The sequence below is a fragment of the Capricornis sumatraensis genome, chromosome 5 (assembly GCF_032405125.1).
Source record: "Capricornis sumatraensis isolate serow.1 chromosome 5, serow.2, whole genome shotgun sequence".
NCBI lineage: Eukaryota > Metazoa > Chordata > Mammalia > Artiodactyla > Bovidae > Capricornis > Capricornis sumatraensis.
Window position 1 is genome coordinate 103,734,314 of NC_091073.1, and position 21,843 is coordinate 103,756,156.

The following is a 21,843-nucleotide window of genomic DNA, read 5'->3' on the forward strand; positions in this document are numbered from 1 at the left end:
CATATTTAATTTTCAATAACTGTTTATTGTTCACTGAATTTTTTTATACCATCTTATTCTTGTTTCATGGATGCAGTAGCTTCCATTATTTCTGAGGTGAAAATAACACATTTGTTGAAGTTTTCATTTCCTTGACCAGTCTCTAATTTTCATGAGAATCAACACTGTATGGTGCTACGTCCGTGTACCACCCATATTCCCACATCTGCTGTTTCCACCAGGTATTTTTCTCAGGTATGCTGCACTAAAAGGACATGCAAAAGCAGTCTAAAGAATGACCTGTGCCTATGTTTAGGGAAGCACTAAGGTCTTCGTGACCCCACCAAGCTAAGCAACTAGGACCACAGAGAAATGTTCAACTTCATGTTTTTATAACCTTCCTCTCTCTGCTCTTCAAAGCGATGTAAACAAAAGAGGTCCTTTCTGCAAAAAGACAGGTATCATCTTGTGGGCCAAAATCAGGCACTGGCTTTGACTAGCCCCCACCTGCATCTCCAAGTTTATTTAAATCATCTCAATTGGCCATCTCATAGAATGCCTTCAACAGATTTTGCCCGCAGGGTTGGGCTACATGTAAATTATAGCTTCATGGTCCTCTCCAGAAACACCTGTGGTTTCCTTCTGTGTTAACATAACCACTGAAGCTGGTCTCCAGAGATGTAAAGATCTTCTGGTCCCTGACTGAGATGGGTAGCTTCATAATTTTGGGTGTCCAGCACTGTCCAGCAAAGCTAAGTCAGATTCGAAGACTTTGCCTGACCTGTACTATCTGCATTCCACAACTCACACCATGAGATGGGTATGAGCAAGGTCTGATAGTTAAGAGACTAAGGAGAGGTTCTAAGAGTTGTGGATATTAAATCAACAGGAAGAAAAAAAATACTCCTGGTCTATTTACGATAAATGACGCATCTCATATTTCTTTAATCTGGATTTTTTTCTTTTTCTATAAATGTTGGAAAGCATAATCTCACATCTTTTCCACTGACTCTCTCTTGTGATTTCACTCAGTGTCATTAATTTGCAAAAACATTCTATATATTAACTTCCAAATTTGTAACTCCATATCCAAACCAACTTGAATAAAATCACCTGTCTATTCACCACCTCCATTTACATCTCTAATAGGAATCTCAAACCTAACATATTTAAAACCAAATTCCTGATATTCTCAAAAAATCTATTCCTATTACAGTCTTCCCCATCTCAGTTAACAGCCATTCTCTACTTCTAGTTGTTCAGTTCAAAATCTTGCTGTCATCCTCAACTCTTCTACTTGTATTGTTAAAAAACATATATATATATAGTTTTGTAACTACATTAATTAACATTAAATAGATCTCACCTTTTTTCATTCATATAACATATGTTAACTGCCCACTAGATTTTAAATAAAAGACTGGACAATGCATTGTCTTCTGAGTTTCTGGTTGTTAATTTTTTTCTTTTTTAAATAATGCAGGTTATCTGAAACACATTTCTACTTTATCAAAATTTGGTAATAATAAACCCAACAGCTCTTTTAATGGGTAAAAAGAAAAGAAAGCTTAAATCATACACAGACATTAAAGAGAAGGCAAAAAATAGATATTTGCATTAACCCCTAAAGCAACAAATATAGAAAGACCTTCAAAAGACAGATGCAGCAATTCTACTCATTCTAATACGTCATTCACTACACTGTAACTGCTGTATCTGCTTAGTAAAACAACCAGACCCAGAAAACTACTTTAAAAATCATAGATTTTTTTTTTATTTAGAAGGGATTCAAAGGACTTGAATTTGACCACCGAACCTACTACCCATCAGTTGATGCTTTAGACAAATTACTTAGAAGGCCTAGTTTCCTTGAGTGTACAATAGGGATAGCACCGTCAGCCTTGAATTGTCAACAAATGAGTAAGTGTTACCTTCTGAACCAAGATTTCTCTTGTCATTTTAAATCACACTCTTTTTCAGTAAACATCAAAACTTCTCTATTTTGTACTAGAAAACTAAAGTAAATTTCTCCCCAGATGTAAAACTGACCGTGTTTTTCCAATCTGACATCATCCTGTCTAAGTCTACTGCCTCTCACTACTCCTAATCCTTGGTAAAGAATCTGCCTGCAGTGCAGGCGATCCGGGTTCAATTCCTGGGTTGGGAAGATCTGCTGGAGAAGGAAATGGGAACCCACTCCAGTATTCTTGCCTGGAGAATCCCATGGATGGAGGAGCCTGGCAGGCTACAGTCCATGTGGTCACAAGAGTCAAACACAACTTAGCAACTAAACCACCACCATTGACTGTCAAACTAAAGGCCAACCAGAGAGGTTCTATGACTTCAGCAAGGTAATTTACTTAGTTAACCATAATGTTGAGACTCTGATTCCCAGGGCAGTGTTCTTTACACTTCATGATATCTTAAGAATATAATGTCACACTTTATCTCACCTGAGTTGTGTAGATTCTATTAAAATCTACTTGGTCATAGGCATGGGGAAAAAAACTAAACACAAAGCTATTTTGGAGCATTTACCTTTCTACATGCAGGACAAAGCCCATTTTCATCAGTGCGAATTCGATGCCAACAAAAGCGGCAGATCTGGTAGCCACAGGTGCAAGGGAAAAAGTTGATGTCATCTATCTCCAAGGGCTCCATGCAAAGAGGACATTCCACAGGGTCTTCCTTTGCGTCAGGACTGCGAGACATCTTCACTTTTATTAAACAGCAGCAAAAGTTTATAATAATTTAAGGGAGAAGGAAGTTCAGCACTGAGAACGAAACTGTAGAACTTCAAAGACCTGCATGAGAAAAAACAAAATATACTGCTTACTACTGAAAAACAAGGGCATTTTCAACAATCAAGAATCATATTATCAACAATGAAAAATATTAATCAGATCAATTTTTGCTGTCATCTCAGAAGATGGAATTCTGAGCATTTTGCATGTCAAGATAAAAGACCTAAGAGGTTGTTAACTTTTTTGATTCAACAGAAAGAAAAAAGTTCCTCTTTTAGCTGAAACATTTAATACAAAACCAGTACTAATCATAGCACATTTTAGAGTAATAAATACTATACAGAAGCACATTCTTCTTAAAACATATTCTAAATTTAAACTGTCTTATCTTTGACCTAAAAGCGAGTAGTAATAATACTGCCACATAACTAAGAGTATTATGGTAATCTAAAATGTCCTAATTTACAAATAAATTTAATAAAGAAGAGAGGCTTTTGATGTTCATTACATGTTAATATCAAACCAAAACCACAGAAAATATAAGAGCTGAAAAAATGTGCGACAGAAGCTAGCTGTTTACAATTAAACAGGTATTAACATGCCAATAAAAATTTCATTTCTGGGAAAATAAGCACATGTTAAACAAATGAAAATATTCCTTTTTATTGTAGAAATGCTACTAAAAGCCTAGAGAAAGGAGAAAGAGAACACATAGACCTCCATGTTTCAGAGTCTTTTAAAATATTAAATAATTTATCTTTTTAGATTATGGAGAATTGAAAATTTTAGGCAAACTCACTATTAAAATGTTATGTCAAAATAACAGATTTTTGTTTATTTATATAATTTGACAAATTAATTCTAAAGTTTACACGAAAGAGTAAATGCATTAGAAATGCTTTGACACTTTTCAAAGGGGGAACTTGGGAATTTGTGCTATTGGATATTGCACTGTACCACAAAGCTATAGTAACAAATAATTTGATACTGATACAAAAACAGACAAAAGATCAAAAAAACTAAATAAGGAATTTAGAAACAGACCATGAATTAGACTTCAATATTTGATAAAAGAGACATAACATCAATATGGCAAGGATGGACCCAATTTATAAAGAGTAACAGGATCCTGCTCTATCTGTTTTGAGAAAGAAACAGTATATAGCCATCTCACACTGCAATCAAAATAAATCTCAGATAATCTATCTAAAGAGTTTATGGTGAAATAAACTATTGAAGTGTTAGAAGAAAATAGAGTTTTTAAAAACTTGGGATACAGAAAGTCTTCCTAAGAAAAAAACATAAATTCATAAAAGATAAATATAATCAACTTAGCAAAGTAAAAACAGAAAGACAAAATTAAAGGCAAGCAACAGAATAAAGGATATATTCACTGTTTGTAAGCGTTACTGTCCTGAATATACAAAGGAATCTTACAAGCAATGTTTAAAAGCCAAATAAGTCAGAAGATGAGAACAGAATATGATCAGTAGTTCACAAAAGAAGTACAAATGATTACAACATACAAAAAGATGATCAACCTCTTTAGTTAGTTAACAGTGAGATAGCATTTTCCCTGCACCAGCCTCTCAAAGTTAGTCACCCCACAAAGCAGAGATCATCACTGAAATAAATTCCGAATAAATTCGAGCAAAAAGCGTACCTTGCCTTAAGCGTTAGTTGCTCAGTTGTGTCCGACTCTTTGCGACTTCACAGACTGTAGCCAGTCACGCTCCTCTGTCTATGGGATTCTCCAGGCAAGAATACTGGAGTGGGCTGCCATTCAGGGTATGCCATTCAGGGAATTTTTGCCCGGAGAATCCCACGGACAGAAGAGCCCGATGGGCTATAGTCCATGAGGTCGCAAAGATTCGGACACAAGTGAGACAAAGTGAAGAAGAACAAAAGAGCCTCTTGATGAAAATCAAAGAGGAGAGTGAAAAGTTGGCTTGAAACTCAACATTCAGAAAACTAAGATCATAGCATCTGGTCCCATCACTTCATGGCAAATAGATAGGGAAAGAGTGGAAACAGTGACAGATTTTATTTTGGGGGCCTCCAAAATCACTCCAGATGGTGACTGCAGCCATGAAATTAAGACATTTGCTCCTTGGAAGAAAAGTTATGACCAAGATAGACTGCATATTAAAAAGTAGAGACATTACTTTGCCAACAAAGGTCCATCTAGTCAAAGCTATGGGTTTCCCAGTGGTCATGTGTGGATGTGAGAGTGGGCTATAAAGAAAGCTAAGAGTAGAAGAATTGACTTTTATCATGAGCCTCTGCAGTTCCTCTTCGCTTTCTGCCATAAGAGTGGTGTCATCTGCATATCTGAAGTAACTGATTTCTCTCTGCAATCTTGATTCCAGCTTGTGCTTCATCCAGTCTGGGACTTCAAATGATGTACTCAGCATATAAGTTAAATAAGCAAGTTAACAATATACAGCCCTGACCTACTCTTTTCCCAATTTGGAACCAGTCTATTGTTCCATGTCTGGTTCTGTCACTTCTTGACCTGCATACAGATTTCTCAGGAGGCAGGTATGGTGGTCTGGTATTTCCATCTCTTTCAGAATTTTCCGTAGTTTGTTATGATCCAGATAGTTAAAAGCTTTAGCAGAGTCAATGAAGCAGAAGTAGATGTTTTTCTGAAATTCTCTTGCTTTTTCTATGATCCAACAGATGTTGGCAATTTGATCTCTGGTTCCTGTCATTTCTAAACCCAGCTTGAACATCTGGAAGTTCTCGCTTCACGTACTGTTGAAGCCTAGCTTAGAAAATTTTGAGCGTTACTTTGCTAGTGTGTGAGATGAGTGCAATTGTGCAGTAGTTTGAACATTATTTGGCACTGCCTTTCTTTGGGATTGGAATGAAAACTGACCTTTTCCAGTCCTGTGGCCACTGCTGAGTTTTCCAAATTTGCTGGCATATTGAGTGCAGCACTTTCACAGCATCAACTTTTAGGATTTAAAATAGCTCAGCTGTAATTCCATTACCTCCACTAGCTTTGTTCGTAGTGATGCTTCCTAACGCCCACTTGACTTCACATTCCAGGATGTCTGGCTCTAGGTGAGTGATCACAGCATCATGGTTATCTGGATTACTAAGCTCTTTTCTGTATAGTTCTTTATGTTACATATATTAAAAAATTAAAAATTAAATATATACTATATACACAAATGCTGTATATAATACACAGCACTTTTGAAAAAAGGTTTTAAGTATTTGGTTGCTATATTTAAATTAATTAATCCTCTAGTTTTCTGTCAATCTGGCAGTGAATTTGTGGTAAGTTAAATATGTTTGTGATACAAGTCCATTGAACAGTTACACAGAAATTACATTCCTGACTACATTATACAGGAATGGATACTATAATTACACATAATAGAAAAGCTATTTATAGATATGACATATACATACACACATTCTGAACGGTAATTAGAACAGCATCTTAATTGGACTTTCAGAAAGAGACTCACAGACTTGGAGGACAAACCTATGGTTGCCAGTGGGAGGGTTAGAGGGAAGGGATAGTTAGGGAGTTTGGGCTAGTCATGTACACTCTGCTATATTTAAAGTGGACAAACAATGAGGACCTACTATACAGGACAAGGAACTCTGATCAGTGTCAAGTGGCAGCTTGCAGGGGAGGGATGTTTGGGGGAGAATGGGTACATGTATATTTATGGCTGAGTCCCTTCACTGTTCACCTGAAGGTATCATAATATTGTTTGTTAATTGGCTATATCCCAATACAAAATAAAAATTAAAAAAAAAAGAACAGCACCTTAAGTTTCCATTAAAACCTTACAATTAATATATACACAGAACTATAAACTAATATTTTAATATTTTTAAAAAACCTATAATAATTGTAAGTACAATACCACACAGCTCAGCTTCCAGTTGAGCTATTTCAAATCCTGAAAGATGATGCTGTGAAAGTGCTGCACTCAATATGCCAGCAAATTTGGAAAACTCACCAGTGGCCACAGGACTGGAAACGGTCAGTTTTCATTCCAATCCCAAAGAAAGGCAATGCCAAACAATGCTCAAACTACCACACAATTGCACTCATCTCACACGCTAGTAAAGTAATGCTCAATATTCTCCAAGCCAGGCTTCAGCAATACATGAACCGTGAACTCCCTGATGTTCAAGCTGGTTTTAGAAAAGGCAGAGGAATCAGAGATCAGATTGCCAACATCTGCTGGATCATGGAAAAAGCAAGAGAGTTCCAGAAAAACATCTACTTCTGCTTTATTGACTATGCCAAAGCCTTTGACTGTGTGGATTACAACAAACTGGAAAATTCTGAAAGAGATGGGAATACCAGACCACCTGACCTGCCTCTTGAGAAACCTATATGAAGGTCAGGAAGCAACAGTTAGAACTGGACATGGAGCAACAGACTGGTTCCAAACAGGAAAAGGAGTACGTCAAGGCTGTATATTGTCACCCTGCTTATTTAACTTATATGCAGAGTACATCATGAGAAACACTGGGCTCCATGAAGCACAAGCTGGAATCAAGATTGCCGAGAGAAATATCAATAACCTCAGATCTGCAGATGACACCACCCTTATAGCAGAAAGTGAAGAGGAACTAAAAAGCCTCTTGATGAAAGTGAAAGAGGAGAGTGAAAAAGTTGACTTAAAGCTCAACATTCAGAAAACGAAGATCATGGCATCTGGTCCCATCACTTCATGGCAAATAGATGGGGAAACAGTGGAAACAGTGTCAGACTTCATTTTGGGGGGCTCCCAAATCACTGCAGATGGTGACTGCAGCCATGAAATTAAAAGACGCTTACTCCTTGAAAGGGAAGTTATGACCAACCTAGATAGCATATTCAAAAGTAGAGACATTACTTTGCCAGCAAAGGTCCGTCTAGTCAAGGCTATGGTTTTTCCTGTGGTCATGTATGGATGTGAGAGTTGGACTGTGAAGAAGGCTGAGCGCCGAAGAATTGATGCTTTTGAACTGTGGTGTTGGAGAAGACTCCTGAGAGTCCCTTGGACTGCAAGGAGATCCAACCAGTCCATTCTTAAGGAGATCAATCCTGGGTGTTCTTTGGAAGGAATGATGCTAAAGCTGAAACTCCAGTACTTTGGCCACCTCATGCGAAGAGTTGACTCATTGGAAAAGACTGATGCTGGGAGGGATTGGGGGCAGAAGAAGGGGATGGCAGAGGATGAGATGGCTGGATGGCATCACAGACTCAATGGATGTGAGTCTGAGTGAACTCCGGGAGTTGGTGTTGGATAGGGAGGCCTGGCATGCTGCGATTCATGGGGTCGCAAAGAGTCGGACATGACTGAGCGACTGAACTGGACTGAACTGAACTGAGCACAGCTTACATTTTACTTAGTCAATGTTTCATAACTATAAATGTTTGTTTCTTTAACAATCAGTCTATTCTCAATAGAATGGAAACTTCAGGAGAGAAGTTAACTGGTATGTCACATGTACCAAGCAGCTACACCTGGCTGGGAATAAACAGCACTTACTTATTTGACGAATGAATAATGAATAAAAGAAGGAATGAATTATTTGTTATACATCAGTTTTGACTGACAATCCTCTTAAAAAGTAGGAAAGAACATTCTAAGTTGTTCATTATATAAAGCATATATAAGCTACACAAAGGCAAAAGCAGATTGAATGGTAGCTATGAAGAGTTTGCTAAGTGAAAGAGCAAGGTAAGTCAACTGACTGAGAATCAGTGCCAGTACCTCTTCCCCTTCTTAAATTAAATACCAAAGTATCAATATACATATACCATAAATGTACATTTACAATAGAACTCAAGATTGCCTCCACCAAAGTTAGGAAAGCTTACTTATTTTTTCATAGAAATAAACATCATGTTTAGATATTTTCTTACAGAAAAATATCTACCTAAGAATTTAAAGTCTCTTTCATAAAAGACTTCCCTGGTGGCTCAGACAGTAAAGCATCTGTCTACAATGCGGGAGACCCGGGTTCGATCCCTGGGTCGGGAAGATCTCCTGAAGAAGGAAATGGCAATCCACTCCAGTACTATTGCCTGGAAAATCCCATGGACAGAGAAGCCCAGTAGGCTACAGTCCATGGATTCGCAGAGAGTCAGACATGACTGAGTGACTTCACTTTCACTTTCATAAAAGGTTAAGCTGCAGTTATAAAAGAAAATTGATTATGTGGAATTACTCTCTACTTCCACACCAACTTGTTATTCAGCAACTTATTTGTACTTCAGATTCTCTTCTTTTTTGGCAGCACTGTGAAGCTTGTGGGATCTTAGTTCCCCAGCCAGGGACTGAACCCAGGTACTGGCAGCAAAAGCACTGAGTCCTAACCACTGGACTGTCAGGGAATTCCCTGTACTCATCAGCATACAAGTCACTTCACGTAATATATCACGTCCCCCAGGCAGTTTTTGCAGAAGGGGCAGATAAGGGTGGAAGGAGACAAATAATATTTATCCAACAGAAAGCGAACTCCATGAGGATAGAGACTGTTTTGCTTTGCTAATGTATCCAAAAATCCTAGAATTCTTGGCAGAGAGCAAACACTTAACAAATAAGTGTCAAATAGAAGGAAAACAAGAAAGGATGGAGGAAGGAAGGGAGCTGAAGGAAAGTACCTCTTCATTCATCCATACATGTGTAAGCACATAGTCACTGAACAAAACTGCCAATCTCTACAAGTCTTCACGCAGCAAATACACAGCAGACGTAGTAATACACTTCTCTGAATGTATCACTGAAAAAGGCAAAAGTTTTTTCTACTTTCTTATGATGTAACACTACTGAAAAATTATTTCTAACTTGCATATAGTATTGATTTGCATAGAGCAATGTGATCGTTAATCTGGGGAAGTTGTTCAATAAAATCTACCAATTTATCAGCTATAAAGACAACAAAGATGACAAACCATCTAATCAAAGCCAGAAAGAAATGCAAACAAGTATGTTTTCAAAAACCAAATGCTACGAAAACTTACATGTACAAAATACTTGAAGATCATTTTGTGAAAAATCAATTTTAAAGCAAAAAGTTCACTACAACTTTCCTTTAAATAAAAGTTTTCAAACACATTTAAAATAGTTGAAGCAAAAGTATCTAATTCAAGCCAATTTGGTAAAGAGTTCTACTATGGAAAGTATGGTAGGCATAACTTGATGATTAGTCTTTTTAAGGGGGTGAAATTTTATCTTTTTTTAAGGCATATTTAAGCTTTCTTACAAGAAAACTAACTGGTTGTTCTAACTGTATCCAGTATACCAATAACATTACTTATGATTCTCTCTAGGTAAAAAGATTTTCACTTTATTAGAAAAGTCAGATGGCTGACCAGTGAAGGTTTTTGCCACCTTTGTATCCTTCACTCACTTAGTGACTCAATAAACAGTTATTAAGCTCTTGTTTCAAATTCTAGTCTAAATCCTTGAGATACTTTGGTGACCCTAAAGGGCAAACCTTGGTTTCCTGTCCCAATTCAAACTCAAAACAAAAGTTATAATAAGTCAGTATATTAAGTATAAAAGTGATAATGGGGTGTGTGTGTGTGTGTGTGTGTTCAATCGCTAAGCTGTGTCTGTTTGCAACCCCAAGGACTACAGCACACCAGGCTTCCCTGTCCATCTCCCAGAGTTTGCTCAAATTAATAGAAGGTACCAAAGTCAGGACGCAATTGAAATTGGCCAATTGGAGTAGATTTCATTAAGAAGGTAACATTTTAATAGAGGAATCTGAATAAGCCATGCATATGAAAAAGCTGGCTTGAAATTCAACATTCAAACAATTAAGATCATGGCATCAGGTGCCATCACTCCATGGCAAATAAATGGAGAAACAGTGACAGACTTTCTTTCTTGGGGTCCAAAATCACTGCAGATGGTGACTGCAGCCATGAAATTAAAATACACTTGCTCCTTGCAAGAAAAGCTATGACCAACCTAGACAGCTAAAAACAACAGACATTACTTTGCTGACAAAGGTCCATCTAATCAAAGCTATGGTTTTTCCAGTGGTCATGTACAGATGTAAGAGCTGGACCACAAAGAAAGGTGGGCACTGAAGAACTGTGATGCTTTTGAACTGTGGTGTTGAAGAAGACTCTTGTGAGTCCCTTGGACTGCAAGGAGATCCAACCAGTCGCTCCTAAAGGAAATCAGTCCTGAATATTCACTGGAAGGACTGATGCTAAACCTGAAACTCCAAAACTTTGGCCACCTGATGTGAAGAACTGACTCACTGGAAAAGACCCTGATGCTGGGAAAGATTGAAGGCAGGAGGAGAAGAGGACAACACGGAATGAGATGGTTGGATGGCATCACTGACTCAATGGACATGTGTTTGAGCAAGCTCCAGGAGCTGGAGATGGACAGGGAAGCCTGGCATACTGCAGATCATGGGTTTGCAAAGTCTGACATGAGTGAAAAACTGAACTGAACTGAACTGATCTGAACTAATATGTCAGAAAAGAACAGAAAAGGCAAGAAAAATCAGTAGAGAAACCCCAAAAAGAAAACTGCCTAAAATGGTTCAAGAACAGCAAATTCAGAGTGGTTGGAACAGAATAAGCAAGAAGAACAATTTTAGATAAGGTCAGAGTAGGGGTTCAGGATCTTGGAAGGATTCATCACAAGCCACTAGAACAGTTTTGGCTTTTTATTTTTAAGTTATTTATTTTTTAACTGAAGGATAACTGCTTTACAGAATTGTGTTGGTTTCTACCAAACATCAACATGAATCAGCCATAGGTATACATATGTTCCTCACTCTTGAACCTCCATAGTTTTGGCTTTCTTTGTAAAATAAATGAAGAGAACCAGAGTTTTAGAGAGAGGAATAGCTGTGGATTTGACTTATATTTTCAAAAGTTTTCTGTGTTCTACTTCCAGACTGACAGTGTAAGTGGGTCCATGACCTCATTCCCCAGCAAAACTGCTGAAAATTATTTAAAATGAATCATTTGAAGTATCTGGAAATACTAAGAGCACAAGAGAAATGAAGAAACACTCACTCAAGAAAATCAAGAAGAAAAACAATACTATGTGGTATTGGAACCAAAACCTGCCCCCTCTTTTCTTCCCTTCTCAGCTCGGTGAGACAGAAACTCTACTCCAGGTTGGCACTTCCAAGAACACAGGGTGCTCCTAAACAGTTACCACTCAGAGAGCATCTGCCTAGGAGGGACAGGACATCAGCACTTCTCATCCTCCCAAAGCCACCTGATGCTGTAGCTAAGTTCCAGGTAAGTGCAACCAATAGGTGAAGGGGCCCCTCCTCCACCCAACTGCCATTCACAGTAACGAACACCTTTGCTGCTGCTGCATGTTGAAAACACTAGGACCCAGATTGCCCTGCAACCAGCTACTTTATAAAGCTGGGATCCTGCACCAGGAAAGGTAAGACAAGACTTGAGGCCACTGTACACTCTTTCAATGAGTGCTCAGTTACTAAACTGGGAGTGTCACACAGAAAAAAAAACACACCGCTGCCTCTCCTTCTCAGTATCAGAGCTCAGCAAGAGATTCTGACAGGGAGGTAAAGCAGGTCTTAAAACTGGTAACTTTGGATCTCTTCCCCCCAAACCAACTTCATCTGTAATGGAGTCTTAAGTCCAAACCCAAGCACAATCTCAAAATCAGGAAGTTTGTGGTGAAAGACAAATGAGAGTAGTCAGACACAGGCTGAATGAAGTGTAAACCAGCTAGTTTGCAGGGAAGAATAAGGAGAAGCAGGTTCTTCTTAACAGCTGGGATGATCCCGCCCCTGGTCACAAAACAAACTTCAAGCTGTGACCTAAAAATCTACGCCTTCGAATGAGCTCATTGGAAAAAAAAAAAAATCAGGCTGAGAAGCAATTTATATCCTAGGGCATTGCTGAAATCAATGGAGCAGTCACTTGCAAAGTTGTAGAGTTTAACATCTGGATGTGGTCAAGGAAAGCGTGGAAGAGGGCCCTGTCCAAAACACAGTCATCCCAGGATACATGTGGACATATCCAAGTCTGCATCCCCCAGGAACACAAACAGATGCTTAACACAGTCACAGAGTTCCTGAATTAAATGACCCAGGCATTAAACAAATAAGCAAATGATAATAACAAACCCTGGGAAAAGGACACTAGCACCCAGAGTCACTACAATACTAGATAAAATGTCCAGTTTCCAACCAGAAATTACAACTGTGCAAAGAAACAGGAAAGTATAATCCATACACCAGGGGTAAAAAAAAGCAGACAACTTCCTGAGAGAGCCACAAGACACTGGATTTAATAGCCAAAAACTTCAAAGGAGCCATTTCTAATATGTTAAAAACTAAAGGAAATCATAATTAAAGAAGTAAAGGAATGGATGCGGTCCACTGGAGAAAGGAATGGCAAGCTACTCCAGTATTCCTGCCTCGAGAACTCCATGGACAGTATGAAAAGGCAAAAAGTATGACACCAGAAGATGAGGCCCCCAGGTCAGAAGGTGTCCAATATGATACTGGTGAAGAACAGATAAACGCCCCAGAAAGAATGAAGAGGCTGGGTCAAAGCAGAAATGACACTCAGTTGCGGATGCATCTGGTGGTGAAAGCAAAGCCCGATGCGATAAAGAACAATACTGCATAGGAATCTGAAAAGTTAGGTCAAGGTAAATTGTATACAGTTAAGTAGGAGATGGCAAGAGTGAACATCAACATTTTAGCAATCAGTGAACTTAAATGGATGGGAATGGGAGAATTTAATTCACATGACCCTTATATCTACAACTGTGGGCAAGAATCCCTTACAAGAAATGGAGTAGCCCACATAGTCAACAAGAGAGTCTGAAATGTAGTACTTGGGTGCATTCTCAAAAACAAAAGAATGATCCTGGTTCGTTTTCAAGGCAAAGCATTCAACATCACAGTAATCCAAGTCTAAGCCTCAACCACTAATGTCGAAGAAGCTCAAGTTGAATGGGTCTATGAAGACCTACAAGACCTTCTAAAACAAATACCAAAAAAAGATGTCCTTTTCATCACAGAGGATTGGAATGCAAAAGCAGGAAGAGATACCTTGTTTGGCCCTGAAGTACAAAATGAAGCAGGGCAAAGGCTAGAGAATTTTGTCAAGAGAATGCACTGATCACAGCAAACACCCTCTTTCAACAACATAACAGACTACTTTACTCATGGACATCACCAGATGGTCAATACCAAAATCATATTGATTACATTCTTTCCAGCCAAAGACAGACAAGCTCCATACAGTTAGCAAAAACAAGACCTGGAGCTGACTATGGCTCAGATCATGAGCTCATTATTGCAAAATTCAGAGTTAATTTGAAGAAAGTAAGGAAAACCACTAGAACATTCAGGTACAACCTAAATCAAACCCCTTATGATTATTATACAGTGGAAGTGACAAACAGATTCAAGAGATTAGATCTGGCAGACAGTGACTGAAGAACTATGGATGCAGGCTCATGACACTGTACAGGAGGCTGTGATCAAAACCATCCCCAAGAAAAAGAAATGCAAAAAGGTAAAGTGGTTGTCTGTGGAAGCCTTACAAATAGCTGAGGAAAGAAGAGAAGCAAAAAGTAAGGGAGAAAGGCGAAGATATATGCAACTAAACGCAGAATTCCAGAGAATAGCAAGGAGAGAAAAGAAAGCCTTCTTAACAGTGAACAATACAATGAAATAAGAGCAAAACAATAAGGAAAAGACTAGAGATCCCTTCAAGAAAACTGGAGATACCAAGCAAACATTTCATGCAATAAAGGACAGAAACAGCAAGGACGTAAAAGAAGCAGAAAAGATTAAGAAGAGGTGGCAAGAATACACAGAAGAACTATACAAAAAGGTCCTAATGACCTGGATAAACACGATGGTGAGGTCACTCACCTAGAGCCAGACATCCTAGAATGTGAATGATTCCTGGAGTGGGCTTTAGGAATCATTATCATGAACAAAGACAGCAGAAGTGAGGGAATTCCAGCTAAGCCATTTCAAATCCTAAAAGATGATGCTTTTAAAGTGCTGCACTCAATATGTCAGCAAATTTGAAAAACTCAGCAGTGGCTATAGGACTGGAAAAGGTCAGTTTTCATTCCAATCCCAAAGAAGGGCAATGCCAAACACTGTTCACATTACCATACAATTGTGCTCATTTCACATGCTAGCAAGGTAATGCTCAAAATCCTTCAAGCTAGGCTTCGACACTATTGGAATCAAGAACATCCAGATGTACAAGCTAGATTTAGAAAAGGCAGAGGAACAAGAGACCAAATTGCCAACACTGACTGGATGTGCTTCTAAGTCACTTCTGTCGTGTCTGACTCTGTGCGACCCCATAGACGGCAGCCCACCAGGCTCTGCTGTCCCTGGGATTCTCCAGGCAAGAACACTGGAATGGGTTGCCATTTCCTTCTCCATGACTGGATGTGAGGGAATTAAAAAAAAAAAAAATCTGCTTCTGCTTCACTGACTACACTAAAGCTTTTAACTATATGGATCACAACAAACTGGAAAATTCTTAGAGATGGGAATATCAGACCATATTACCTGTCTCCTGAGAAATCTGTTTGCAGGCCAAGAAGCAACAGTTAGAACTGGACGTAGAACAATGGACTGGTTCAAAATCAGGACATGAGTACACCAAGGCTGTACATTGTCACTCTGCTTATTTAACTTAAGACACCCCAGTGGCTCAGACAGTAAAGAATCTGCCTGTGATGCAGGAGACCCGGGCTCAATCCCTGGGTCAGAAAGATCCCCTGGAGAAGGGAATGGCTACCCACTCCAGTATTCTTGCCTGGAAATCCCATGGACAGAAGAGCCTGGCAGGCTACAGTCCATGGGGTCACAAAGAGTCAGACACAACTGAGCGACTAACACTTTGCTTAACTTACATGCAGAGTACATCATGAGAAATGCCAGGTTAGATGAATCACTAACTGGAATTAAGACTGCCGGGAGAAATATCAATAACCTCTGATATGCACATGATACTACTTTAATGGCAGAAAGTAAAGAGGAACTAAAGAGCCTCTTGATAAGGGTGAAAGAGGAGAGTGAAAAGGTTGGCTTAAAATTCAAACTTCAAAAAACTAAGATCAAGGTATCCGGTCCCATCACTTAATGGCAAAAGGATGGAGGAAAAGTGGAAATAGTGACACATTTAATTTTCTTGGGCTCAAAAATCACTGTGGATGGTGACTGCAGTCATGAAACTAAAAGCCACTTGCTCCTTGGAAGGAAAGCTATGACAAACCTAGACAACACATTAAAAAGCAGAAACATCAGTTTGCCAACAAAGGTCCATCTAGTCAAAGCTATGGTTTTTCCAGTAGTCATGTACAGATATGAGAGTTGGACCATCAAGAAGGCTGAGTGCAAAGAATTTATGCTTTCAAATTATGGTGCTGGAGAAGACTCTTGAAAGTCCCTTGGACTGCAAGGTGATCAAATCAGTCAATTTTAAAGGAAATCAACCTTGAATATTCACTGGAAGGACTGATGCTGGAGCTGAAGCTCCAATACTTTGGAGACCCGATGGGAAAAGCCGACTCACTGGGAAAGACCCTGATGCTGGGAAAGACTGAGGGCAGGAAGAGAACGGGGCAACAGAGGAGGAAATGGTTGGATGGCATCACCGACTCAATGAATATAAGCTTGAGCGAACTCCAGGAGATAGTGAAGGAAGGGAAGCCTGGCGTGCTATAGTCCATGGGGTCACAGAGAGTCGGACACGAGTTAGTGACTGAATAACAACAAAATGAATGTATGATAACAATGTCACAAATATCAAATTTCAATACAGAGAATTATGCTATTTTTAATAGAAATTCTGGAGTTGGAAGTACAATGATATGAAGTCACTAGCGGCACTCAAAGTCTGTACATGTAGACTAGCAGAAGAATGAACTGGTTAAAGAGAAGATAGATTAATAGAGATTATGCAATTTAGAAAACAGAGTGGGAAAAAAACTGAAGAAAATGAACAGAGCTTCAGAGAAATGTAAAACACCATTAAGGGCATCAACATACACATCATGAGAATACTAAGGAAAAAGAAAAAAATACTCGAAAAAACAATGGATGTACAAAACTGAAAAACTACAGCGACACTGGAACAAAGACAAATCTCACAAACACAGTACTGAACAAGGTAGAAAGAAGTAGAATGTAGCTGTGCTCATACAAAGTTGAACAGGTAAAATAAAACTTTATTTTTAGTTTTTGGCTGCACCAATTACATTCCCACCAACAGAGTAGAAGGATTCACTTTTCTATAAACCCTCTCCAGCATGTGTTGTTTGTAGGCTTTATCATGATGGCTATTCTGACCAGTGTGATGTGGTACCTCAGTAAAGAATCTGCCTGCAATGTAGGAGACCTGGGTTCAATTCCTGGGTCAGGAAGGTGCCCTGGAGAAGGAAATGGCAACCCACTCCAGGGTTCTTGCCTACAGAATTTCACGGACAGAGAAGATGGCAAGCTACAGTCCATGGGGTCACAAAGAGTCAGATACAACTGAGTGACTAACACCTGCATTTTTCTCTCATAATTGTGGGTGTTAAGCATCTTTTCATGGGTCTATTGGCCATTGTGTCTTCTTCAGAGAAATATGTATTTGCATCTTCTGCCCATTTTTCAACTGGGTTGCTTGAAGGTTTTTTATTGTTGTTATTTTTTTCTTATTCTTATTGAAATGGGTGAGCTGTTTTCATATTGTGGAAATTAAGCCCTCGTCAGCTGCATCATTTGCAAATATTTTCTTCCAGTCTGTAGGCTGTCTTTTCGTTTTATGTTTTCTTTTGCTGAACAGAAGCTTACAAGTTTGATTAGATCCCATTTGTTTATTTTTGCTTTGGTTTCTATTGCCTGGGGAGACAGACCTAAGAAAACATTGGTACGATTTATGTCAGAAAATGTTTTGCCTGTTGTTTTCTTCTAGGAGTTTTATGGTGTCATGCCTTTTATTTAGGTCTTTAAGCCATTCTGAGTTTATTTTTGTGTATGTTGTGAGGGTGTACTCTAATTTCACTGATTTACAAGTGGTTATTCAACTTTTCCAACACAACTTGTTGAAGAAAGTGTCTTTTTTCCATTGTAAGTCTTGCCTCCTCTATCAAAGATTAACTGACTTCAGTGTGATCACTATTGAAATAGGTGTGTGGATTTATTTCTGGGCTCTCTATTCTGTTCCATTGATTCATATGTCTGTTTTTGTACCAATACTATGCTGTTTTTTATAACTGTAGCTTTGTAGTATTTTTTACAGTCTGGGAGGGTTATGCCCCCTGTTTTGGGATTCTGGATCTTTTATAGTTCCATATAAACTTTAGAATTATTTGTTCCAGTTCTGTGGAAAACATCATGGGTATTTTGCAGGGATCACATTAAACCTGTAGATTGCTTTGGGTAGTACTGCCATTTTAACAATATTAATTCTTCCACTCCAAGAACATGGGATATCTTTCCATTTCTTTGACTCATCTTCAACAAAATATTCTATTTTTGACCTCAGAAATGGTTACAAAGATGTTTGCTATACACTTAAACTGTACATGCTCTACATGTACACATTTTATATGTTTCTGAATATGTAGTTCTTACATTCTTCAAAGTCTTAAAAGATAATACAGTTTCAATTTTCCTAGAATGGTTAAAAATAACCCCTTGTCCCACAAAGTACAATATACCCAAGTAAGATCAACAAATCCACACCCAGACATAAGACAGTAAAACTGCAGAACACTACAGGAAACAAGAATCTCAAAAGCAAACACTGAAAAAGAACCCTTCACCCAGTAAAATAATCAGACTTTACAGCAGATTCTCAGCAACAGAAAATTACTGTCAACCAACAATTGTGCTACTTGAAAACAATAACCCTTAAGAATGAAAGTAAATGATAAAACAACATTTGAGATAATGCAGCTTTTCACATGGACTGGTTATTAGAAGATATTAGCTAAATATCATACTAGTATTGAGTTTATTTTGTTAAAAAGCTCTTCTACAGGAAATACCTTCTAAAGTATTTACAGATCTCATGATGAGATATTCTAGCGGGAAAGGAGACACAAAACGAGGAAGAGATGAATAGCAAAAGTCCATAACTATGGAAACTGAGAGGTAGTAATAACCTGATTCCATTATGATGTTTGGTCTATTTTCAAGTATACTTACATTTACCACAATAACAAACTAAAAATAAGTGATTTAAAAAACAAGGTGAATGGGACTTCCCTGGTGGCTCAGTGGTAAAGAATCCACCTTGGAGTGGTCGGGGAACTAAGATCCCACATGCTACAGAGCAACTAAGCACACAGGCCACAACTACTGAGCCTGAGAGCTCCAGAGTCTGTGTGCCACACTACTGAGGCTGCATGCTGCAATGCACCGCATCCAAAGATCCTGCATGGCACAACTAACACAGCCAACAACTAACTCAACACAGCCAAACAAATATGTAAATAAATAAAAATTTTAAAAAGTAAGGCTAGGCTTCCTGGTAGCACAGTGGATAAGAATTCACCTGCCAATGCAGGGACATGGGTTCAATCCCTGGTCAGGGAAGATTCCACATGCTGTGGAGCAATGGAGCCCCCTCGGCACAACTACTGAAGCCTGCACCCTTCGAAGGCCTGGGCCACAAGTGATGAGCCCTTGTGCTGCAACTACTGAATCCTGTGTGCCCTGGAGTCAGCAAGTAACAACTACTGAGGCCATGTGTTGCAGCTACTGAAGCCCGTGCTCTAAAACAAGAGAAGCCAACACAACAAGAAACCTGTGCAATGCAACCAGAGAGGAGCCCCAGTCCTCCCCAACTAGAGAAAGCCTGCACGCAGCAACAAAGCCTCGGTGCAGACAAAAATAAAATATAAAGCCGTGTGTATATGTCAAAAAACATTAACAAAAAAAAGGCTGACTTAAAAATTAAAACAAGTAATAAAAATAGAGACAGTTTTATCAGTAAGCCACTTCCATTACAGGCATTTGTGAAGATATTCTTCAGGATAAAGGAAAGTCAGAGATTTAAAAGTCAGAACAGTCAGAGATTTAAAAAGATGATGAGGAAAGAATATAGTAAAAATATATGCAAACTGAATCATATTTCTATAGAATATTCTACTTCTACATAAAGTAATATAACTTGTTGGATTTGACAAGGATAAAATAAAACATTAAATAATAATAAAATGTCGGTTGGGAGAGGACTGATATAAACTGCTATAAGATCCAACTTTAAGAACAATACTAAAATCTCAAGGATAACCACATACACACTAAGATTCACTAATTCCCTTTCCTGTACCTTTGTTAGAGAAATCACTGCACATTTTAATAAGGTACCATGTACACCACCCTTATGGCAGAAAGTGAAGAGGAACTAAAAAGCCTCTTGATGAAAGTGAAAGAGGAGAGTGAAACAGTTGGCTTAAAGCTCAACATTCAGAAAACGAAGATCATGGCATCTGGTCCCATCACTTCATGGCAAATAGATGGGGAAACAGTGGAAACAGTGTCAGACTTCCTTTTTGAGGGCTCCAAAATCACTGCAGATGGTATCTGCAGCCAAGAAATTAAAAGACACTTACTCCTTGGAAGAAAAGTTATGACCAACCTAGACAGCATATTGAAAAGCAGAGACATTACTTTGCCAACAAAGGTCTGTCTAGTAAAGGCTATGGTTTTTCCAGTGGTCATGTATGGATGTAAGAGTTGGACTGTGAAGAAGGCTGAGCACCGAAGAATTGATGCTTTTGAACTGTGGTGTTGCAGAAGACTCTTGAGAGTCCCTTGGACTGCAAGGAGATCCAACCAGTCCATTCTGAAGGAGATCAACCCTGGGATTTCTTTGGAAGGAATGATGTGAAAGCTGAAACTCCAGTACTTCGGCCACCTCATGCGAAGAGTTGACTCATTGGAAAAGACTCTGATGCTGGGAGGGATTGGGGGCAGGAGGAGAAGGGGACGACAGAGGATGAGATGGCTGGATGGCATCACTGACTCGATGGACTTGAGTTTGAGTGAACTCCGGGAGTTGGTGATGGACAGGGAGGCCCGGCGTGCTGCGATTCATGGGGTCGCAAAGAGCCGGACACCACCGAGCGACTAAACTGAACTGATGTACAAATAGTTCCAGCACCATTTGTAATAGAGAAAAAAACTGGAAATCTAAACATCCATCAAGGAACTCACTGGCAGTCCAGTAGTTAAGATTCTGCAGTTCCACTTTAGGGACTATGGGTTCGATGCCTGGTCAGGGATCTAAAAGATCCTCATGCTGCAGCATAGCAAAAAAAAAAAGTCCATGAATAGGAAATGGCAACATATCAATAAAATGAAACACTAGAGAGCAGTTTAAAAGACTAAGATAATTCCCTACATTACAAACAGATTGAATGAAAAGAGCTAACTGCAAGTACTATATAACAGTTTTTACATTAAAGAAACCATATGCTTTCTTTATATACAGACATACAGATGGTCTTCAACTTATAATGATTCAACTTACAACTTTATCATGATGCAAAAGCAAAATGCATTCAATAGAAGCCAAAATGTACTTTGAATTTTGAATTCTGATCTTTTCCCAGGCTAGCGGTATGTATACAATGCTCTCTCATGACGCTGGGCAGCGGCAATGAGCCAGTGAGCCACGGCTACCAGACAGCCACACCTTCCCAAGGGTAAACAACAGATACACTTAAATTATCCTGTACCCAGACAACCATTTTGTTTCTTGCTTTCATTACAGTTATTCAATAAATTACCTGAGACAGTCGACACTTTACTATGAAAAAAGGCTTGTGTTGGGTGACTCTGCCCAACTGTACGCTAATATAAGTGTTCTGAGCACAAGGAAGGGTAGGTTAGCCTATGCTATAATGTTTGGCAGGCTAGGTGTACTAAATGTACTTTTGACTGACTGGATGTTCAATTTACTGGAAAGTAATTCCACAATAAGATGAGACAAATCTATAATAACATATACAAAATCATAGAAAAATTAAACACAAGCTGGTAACAGTGGTTACATCTATGAAAGGATGAAGAAAAGGGAATGGATTGGAAACTTGAGCCTTGTCTATGATTTTTGTAAAGATGGCTAATGTATTTCTCTATAATCGCAAAT

General features: G+C 38.8%; 1 protein-coding gene across 1 annotated transcript in view; it reads right to left on the bottom strand.

The window, feature by feature from the left end:
• Window positions 1-21,843, bottom strand: part of CNOT4 (CCR4-NOT transcription complex subunit 4) — a 150,864-nt gene that overhangs the window by 76,094 nt on the left and 52,927 nt on the right. The window contains exon 2 of the mRNA XM_068972514.1: window positions 2,518-2,783. Coding sequence (XP_068828615.1) covers window positions 2,518-2,691 — 174 coding nt within the window. The 5' untranslated portion in view covers window positions 2,692-2,783. The remainder of the gene's footprint in view (window positions 1-2,517; window positions 2,784-21,843) is intronic.